The 8316-nt window shown below is 47.4% G+C and overlaps 1 protein-coding gene and 1 long non-coding RNA gene across 2 annotated transcripts in view; one reads left to right on the top strand and one right to left on the bottom strand.

The window, feature by feature from the left end:
* Positions 1–501, bottom strand: part of LOC108490678 — an 8277-nt gene extending 7776 nt beyond the window's left edge. Inside the window, exon 1 of the long non-coding RNA XR_001872374.2 lies at positions 340–501. This is a non-coding gene — a long non-coding RNA (uncharacterized LOC108490678). The remainder of the gene's footprint in view (positions 1–339) is intronic.
* Slit3 (slit guidance ligand 3) overlaps positions 7–8316 on the top strand; it is a gene marked incomplete in the record, with an annotated part of 641662 nt that continues 633352 nt past the window's right edge. Inside the window, 1 exon segment of the mRNA XM_008830158.3 lies at positions 7–261. Coding sequence (XP_008828380.1) covers positions 65–261 — 197 coding nt within the window.

The raw sequence follows: 8316 nt of genomic DNA, 5'->3' as shown, positions 1-8316 counted from the left end.
CCTCGGGCTCCCAGCGTCCCGCGCCTCCCAGGCAGCCTCCTCCGGGCGCGGGCGCTTGCACACCATGGCTCCCGGGCGGACCCGGGTCGACGCCGCGGTGCGCGCCCGCCTGGCGCTGGCCTTGGCGCTGGCGAGCGTCCTGAGCTGGCCCCCCGCCGCCGCCTGCCCCACCAAGTGTACCTGCTCCGCCGCCAGCGTGGACTGCCACGGGCTGGGCCTCCGCGCCGTTCCCCGGGGCATCCCCCGCAACGCCGAGCGCCTGTGAGTACCCGGCCCTCCCGCGCGGGCCACCCACCCCGCTCCCTCCTAGCCGCCCCCGGGCGCTGGGTCCTTCCCTACCCTCCACCGCGCTGGCTGCCACCTCGTTCTCTCTCCCTTGGGCGTCCGACCTCTCGCCCTCGGAGTAGTGGGGCCGTCCGTGGCTTTGGTCAAGTGTGGAGAGAAGACTGGGGGGGGGGGCGCCCGTGATGGGCAGTGCCTCTCTGGGGCTCAGCTCCCCACTCTCGGCCGGCTGACAGCTTCCTAGAAGAACGCTGGCGACCTCGAGATCTTAGGGTGGGGATGAGGGGTCTGCGCTCCTTAAAGAGGAGACGAGGGAGCAAGGTGATGGGGCGTCCGGAGCGTGGGGACCTGAGAGACCCCCTCTCCCCCCTTCCCACTGTGACCCGCTTGGAGATGAGCTTGGGCGGGAGGCTGGCTGGTTGTCCTTGCAAGGAAAGTTAAGAGTGAACGTGAAGATCTAACTTCTGAAGAACCGGACCAATTCCGAGTGGGTGCTCGTAGCACCCGCCCTGCGTGGGGCGCAGCCTCGGAGATGCCAAGTTGTAGCCGGGGTGAATTTTTTATGGCTCGGTTATAAATGCCTCCCCAAACGGGCCGGAGAATGGAAATGCTGACAGCCCTTTAAATGAGACCGAGAGCTATAATCTTACAAACCGCACTCAGCCTCGGATCCTGGGCTTGGCAACCCGCGGAGAGGCTCTTGGAGAGTGGGGTGGATTGACCCTCGTTTTAACCCCAATTGTGCAACCAAATATTTACTTTTCATATGTCAACGTTTTGGGATGATTTATCATTTTGATCCTCAAGACCAAATTCAAAGGTTGGACTCTGGGGGTGGGCTCCTCTTAGTCCACAGATGGGGGCGAGGTGGGGGAGGTGGGAGCTACGGTGGAGGGAGCTGGAGCCTCCTGGGAATCCTGCCTAAGAGTGAGTGAGGGTTTGCTCTAAACTCCAACTCTTGCTCTCCTCAGTCATCCCCTTCCTAGTGTGTCTTAGGGGTGCGCACCATGGTCTTATATCCTGCCTTTTTGACTTGGGGTATGGTCCCCGGTCCCCCCCACCCTCCTTAGTCACACCTTATCTCCACACCTCCTCTCTTCTTCCTCTTTGTGGCTATCTAGCAGACTTCCTAGAAATGCCTTTATTCCTGGTGTTTTCTTTTGGCTCAAAAGACATGTTTGTTTTGTATTTTTTATTTTTGAAGTGCAGTGATTGTTCTGTTCAGTGAACTATAGGATACTAGAGGGCTAGCCCTGAATGTTCATTAACACACATAGGAAATTAGACTTAGAAATGTAAACTGACTTGACCAGAAAACCCCCACAAGTTGGTGGCAATAAAAGGGTTGGAATTCTACACCTTAATTCAGACATTATATCAGACCCTAGAAGTGAAAATCTCATTTAAATGGTATTGTTAGATGCCTATAAGCTAAGCTCCCTTCTTTCTCGCAGGAATGCTGGACACATGAGCCAGTGAGACAACTGTGGCTAATGTTTAATGAATGAATGTTTCCCCTGCATCAATTTGTACGTACCTGGTACCTCCTCTAATCTATGGCAGTCCTATTTGTTAAATAGGTAGTGCTTATTGGTCCACTTTGCCCTGTCTTGTCATGTAAGGTCATGTAACCAGTTAATTGCTAGAATCCAAACCGGCAGGCTCCTAAGCCCAGGTCTCTTACCTCACTGCAAACTCCTTGGAACCAGGATCAGTTTGGGCCATGATCTATAAACAGACAGTCCTGGGAAGGTCTTAGAAGAGGATGTCATCCTGCTTTAACATGAGCTCTCCTACTCCAGGTCCTGAAAATACTTCTCATTGTCAGAATCATGTTGGAGAATGGGCCTCTCCTTCTAGTATGCCAAAAGTTTTCAAATGCTCCAGCCAGATCACTGTAGCCAGTGTGCCACCAGCCACCTCCACTAGAGATCCTAGCAACTGAGGGCATGCCATCTGCTCTGCAGCTGGAGACAGTGGATAGAGACTGGGGTTCTAGGCATCTCCAGGGGCCTTTACTGTAGCCATGGTCACCACCAGGCATGGGCACTGCTCTGACATGTCTGTGGCTATGTGGTGCAGCTTTGGTCACTGGTGAGGCTTTGACTTTGATGCATGTGTGTGATGGAGTTGCCAAGGCTGGCCCCTCATCCTATCTTCTTTGCTAGCTTGAGGACAGCCTTACAGAGTAAGTGGGGTCAGGGCCATCTCAGGTTTAAGGGCAGCCCACCAACAGCCCTTCACCACCCACCCCTACTCTTGGCCTCAGATGGAACGTTTCAGTGCTGTACACTGTTGAGGGACATACAGCATTGCTCTACTGTAATAAGGATTTCTTCAGGAAGAAATTTGTCATTTACTCCCTCCATTCATTCAACGAACATTGCTAGAGCCTCGATAGCATTCCTGTCCTTGTCTCTGAAACCATTGCATACACAGAAGGAAGCCAGCACTTCAGCTTAAAGGATGTAAGCAAGGGTCAGAAATGGGATGAACCTTTTAAATACTCCAGGGTTCATTTAGTCAGGGGACACTGAGTTTATCATCGGAACCATCAGATGCTCAGGACCTTTCAGAAATCTGGTTTCTGATCCCAATGATGTAATTGTGTTAAAACAAAGAAGGAACCCATTTCTTCCTTCTCGGTTCCTGCTGCTCTTCCTTCCAAAGAGCTTCTTATGGAGGACTTGGCATGTGTGGTTGTTTCCTCCCATATGACATTAAGGACAGCCTGAATGGGGAGGATGTGGTCCCTCTTTGGACGTGGCTGTAGGCTGGAATGGGGTCTGAATTGTTCATTTAAGCCATCAGAGTTGGAGGGATCTGTGTTCCAAGTCCTTCCCCATAATGTCAGCATATCACACAGAAAAAGAAACTGTCTTTTATAAACTACTGACAATTTTTCCCCTCTTGGAGGAGGAGGTGACACCCACAAGTAAGCTAAATAAACGGAGAGGAGAATTCGTTGTCATTTATTATCCAGGCAGCAAAGATAGTCTCAGAAAGGAGAGGAAGTGAATGGTGGTGCTTGAGACAAAACATTTACCACGGCGTGCAGAGTAAACAGATGTTGCATTTGCCCTTCTGAGTACAAAAGGAGCCACAGATGTAATTCTTCTCCAACCACAGCCTCAGCCTGGATGAAAATGAACCCTCATGTGGGGCCCCTTCTCCCAGTGCTGCCCTGAGGCAGGCGGAGGCCCACTTCTCACCTACAGCTAGATGGTGGCAGTAGGGGCAAAGGATGCCAGAGTGGGCATCTTTGCTTTTCCATTTGGCTCCAGAACATGCTGGAGACGGCTGAATTTAAATAAACATTTCCTGTTTGCGAAGGAGAGCATGGAGAGCGGGCGAAAGGCTGAAACGTGAGAATGTGGTAACTTAATTTTCTCCATCACTCCAGATGACAGCAAGCTTTGCCGGTGGTTGGGTCCAATAAAAACCGACACCGTGTCATAGGCTTTCCCTCACTTGACCACAGAGGTCCAGGGGTCAAGTGGGAGACTTTCCAAGTTGTTCAGCAGCCAAACCCAGCATTCTGGTACTCCCAGCCCTCAGGGGCAGCTTAGAGGACCAGGGACAGGCTGGTAAGTCATGGGGCCTCTCTGGGCCAACCACAATGATGTGGCTTTCAGGGAGGCCCGGGGCTCTTCTGGATTGCCTACTGAAGGGTACAGCTCTGAACAGATTGCTGTACCTTTCTGGGCTTCCTAAAAGTAGGATTCTGGTATAGTCTTTGTGGTTTTCCATGTATAGTCTGTAGTTCACCTGTAAACTATTAGAACATTCTTCTGTCTGGCACTGTGTAGGTTTTCAACAAATGTATGTTGAATAAAAGACTAATGAGCCTCAAAAATACAGTGCTTCTTACAAGGGAAGACTGGGCTATTACTGATGTGCATTTTGATGGGTGGCTAAGGGCTACCAACTAGTCACCTATGATATGAGATACTGTTATCTAAAATTTGGATTTCATGAACTACAATGATTGCCTTAGTAAAATTCCCCAAGACTCCCACTGAGTGATCCACTCTGAAGTCTGGTCACCCTGCGTTGCTTAGCAACTTTGCAAAACTCCTACTGTGCACTTGCCTGTGGAAAGAGCCAGCGGTCCCGACTACTTCTGCCACAGGACTTTCTAATCAGGAACTCATCACGGCATCTTGAGCTCTCAGTGGTTTTTGGATTGCTGCTCTTCTGGTATTAATTGATAAGTATTTGTAGGATCACCAGTAAGTTTTACTTTTGCCAGTCAGAAAAGACTGGGCTTTTTCTTCTGCTTCTCCCTTCCCCCGTTTCAATTGTTTGTTTCTCTGTAGCTCTGTTTATTCTGGGAGCTCTTTCCCCCCTAGAAAGTGAAAATGAAGGGATGGGGGGGGCTGTGGAATCTTTTGTTTGGTTTTATGGACAAACAGGGCTTCAGAGCCCACTGCACGATGTTTTGGGCGGCAGCTTGCAGCGGGTGGCTTGGGTTTGGGTGGTCTATAGCAAGCCTATTGTCTCCCCCTGGGCTGTTGTTGTGTTGCTCGGACTGCAGTATGTTTAATCCCTTTTGTACTTGATTTCCACACCTGTAATGCAAGGCTGTTAGTTACATGGGGATGTTGTGAACACAGCCTCAGACAATCCACATAATGTGCTCTGCATGGTGCCTGCCATATTGTTCAGTCATTATCATGACTGTGACTGTTTACCCAACTGCAATTTATCCAGCTGTAAAGTTTGTATAATACCCATTCCCATTTTGGAAGGATTAAACGCGTTTGTGTCTACAAAGTGCTTTAAGGTACCTGGCACATAGGAGCCCTCCACAAACTTGTAACAATAGTGCTATGGCTGTGTTTCCATTTGCTCATTTCAGTCTCTGTCCAGCTGGATGGCTTATGGTGTTCACTGTGAATTTTGTTCCAGCTCAGAGCCCGCAGAGGCAGGCTTGCTGCCTGCACATGGGCTGCAGGCTGTGCCCAATACCCTCTTGCTTCGTTTCTTCCTTTTACTATCTCTTCATCCGACCCCAGCAGCTGAGCCCAGGTTGGCCTCTGTTCCATAAAGAAGGGATTATGGTTGAAGTGGTTTCTTTCTTTCCCCTGGGTTTGCTGCTTTGTGGTCTGTTTGAATAAGGAATGTGTCTTATTTCTTCATTTTAGGGGGGACACAGCGGTTAGAGTTTCACAGGGGATTCTTGGTCCTGACTTTTTGTGTTCAGTATTCTTCCGTCTTTCTCTAAATATCTCCTTTTTCTGATTTCCCATGTACTGCTTTTACTTGAAACAGCTGTATTTACTAGAATACTTTGCACTCACTGTGTACAGTGGTCTTAACTGTTTTTTAAGGAAGAAAGTAAGTCAAGGGGGGCAGGAACCTCACAGAGACCACCCTGATTTCAAAAGGGTTGGGTGCACTGTGCTTGCTAATTTCTAAGGCTTTCCTGACTGACTGGGACAGTCAGCCTTGCCTGGGGGAAGCTGATGCTGGGAACCCTCTGCTCTGCCTGCTCTGCTTTGGACTGCCTCTTGTACCTGCTAGACTGCCTGGAGGCCACACCTTCTCCCTGCCAGTGATCTTCATAGTTTTAGTGGCGTTTACCATATTTCATATAGTGATCCCCTGGAAGAACTACCCAGGGAGTGTGATTGGAAGTCCTCTGCACTGAGCAGAAAGGAGATGGCAAAAGAAAAGTTTATGGGTAAAGATATGAACTATATGAACTCCCCAGAGCCAGACAAGGTTTGGGCCTGGTTCTGCCACCTACAAGCTAGATGATGAGTGTTTCCTGATTTGTAAAATGGGAATGCTAATCACCCCCTTTATAAGATGCTGGGAGTATTGGATTAACTCACATACACATCCTGAAAAAGAGAATATCCACCATACGATTTCCTGTTATTATTATTTTGTAATTCTTATAGCTTATACTCCTTTGAGAGTGTGTTTTCTACGAAGAAGCCTGCTGTGGAGAACCAGTGATTGCCAGTTCCCACCACATTTTCCATCAGCATCCTAGTAAGGAGGAACTCACTTCTTCCTAAAATAGTCCTAATAAGACATTTTTTTTTTCATGGGGTTGAACTTATCATCCATTGACTGTTGTTACACAGATCAAGTGTCATTCTTTCTTCCAAATGATAGGTTTTCACACATTGTATTGCTGTTGTGTATCTCACCACCACCCACCCAGGGGCTCCTCATTCCCCATAAACCTTTGTAATTATTTCATATGTACTGGAGCTTTGGTACAGGCCCCGCACCTACTCCTAATTCTCCATCTTTGGGTAGGTTTTTTGACTGTAGCAATTGGGTATCCCTTATTCAAAATGCTTGGGATCATAAGCAGTTCGGATTATGGAATTTTTTCACATTTGGGGATATTTGCATATATATATGAGAGAGAGAGAGAGAGAGAGAGAGAGAGAGAGAGAGAGAGAGAGAAAGTAAAAGAGAAGGAGGAAGAGAGAGATCGATCTTGGAGTTTGGACACAAGTGTGAACATAAAGTACATTTGTGTCTCCTATATACTTTGTACACAGAGACCAAAGGTGATTTTATACAGTATGTTTGCTCATGAAATAAAATCCTATGATATCAAATTTCCCTTTTATGATATCATGTCCATGCTTAAAAGGTTTGAATTGTGGAGTGTTTTGGAGTTTAGGGAGGAGACTTTCAGCACCCTGATTATTATCTTAATTGACTTCTATAAGTACCTTTTTTGTAAAACAAGGCCTCATATAGCTCAAGATGGCCTTGAACTCATGACCTTTCTGTCTCTACCTTCAGAGCGTTAGGATTACAGGCATGAGCCACCATGCCCAGCACTTTCAGTGCATTTGTATGTGTGTGTGTGTGTGTGTGTGTGTGTGTGTGTGTGTGTGTGTATGTGTAGAAGTGCAGGTGGGGATGCCAGCATTTCACTTGTGTGTGTAGACCAGAGGTTGACTTGTGGTATTTTCTTCACTTTATTTTTATTGAGACAGGGTTTCTCACTGAATCTGTGATTCAGCTAAACTAGCTGGCCAGCAAGCCCCAAGGCCTATCTCTGCCTCCCCACATGCTGGGATGACAAGCACTCACTGCCACACCTGGCATTTTATGTGACTGGGAGTGAACTCAGGTCCTCATGCTGGCATGACAAGCACTTTGTTGACTGGGCCATCTCCCAGCCCCTTAGCGCATTCTTTTTACAAATTTTTTTTATTATTTTTATTTTATGTATATGAGTGTTTTGCCTATATGTATTTAAGTGTACCCGGGTTGTGCAATGCTCAGGAAGAGGGTGCCTGATTCCCTGGAACTGGAGTTATGGACAGTTGTTAGCCACCATGTAGGTGCTGGGAACTGAACCTGGGTTCTCTGCAAGAGCAGCCACTGAGCTACCTCTCCAGTCCCCCTTAGTGCATTTTTAATAACTCTCATTCACACAGTCCTGTCCTGGATGATGGCTTATTTTGACCAGCTTTTTTCCTGATCAAAATAATATGGTCCTGCATATCTACCCAGTCTTCCTTCTTGTTTTCTTATTACCAGCAGTCCAGACTTGAGCAGTTGACACACCCTGCCACCGACCTTTATTTCAGAGATGGGATTTCCCCATGTGTCTCAAGCTGGCCTTAAACTCACAGTCTCCCTGCTTCAGCCTCCAAGTACTGGGGTTATAAATATGTGTGTTCATGCCCAGTGTTCCAAGTAATTCTTTTGTGTCTAAGTGCAACACTTTGCATTTATCCTAATTAAATTTTGGCAAATTATTTCATTTTATTAACTTTTCAGGAACATTTCTATTTTGATTTCCTCCTTTGCAAATTAACCACTCTCCCAGTTTACTTTCTCTGCAATTTTAGTGAATGTATCCTATGGATCTTTATCCAATTTGTCTTTATAATTAGTGGAGTCCTCTATGCTTTTTGAAGTCTTTTTAAAAAAAGGTTTATTTTTTTATTTTTGGGCTGGAGAGATCCCTCAGTGGTTAGAAGACCCGGGTTTGAATCCCAGCACCCACATGGCAGCTAACAACTGTCCGTAACTCCAGTCCCAGGG

Source organism: Nannospalax galili, unplaced genomic scaffold, assembly GCF_000622305.1.
Source record: "Nannospalax galili isolate Female #2095 unplaced genomic scaffold, S.galili_v1.0 scaffold1154, whole genome shotgun sequence".
In the NCBI taxonomy this organism is placed as follows: Eukaryota; Metazoa; Chordata; class Mammalia; order Rodentia; family Spalacidae; genus Nannospalax; species Nannospalax galili.
The sequence above is the reverse complement of the archived record's forward strand: the minus strand, read 5'-3'. Positions and strand labels throughout refer to the sequence as shown.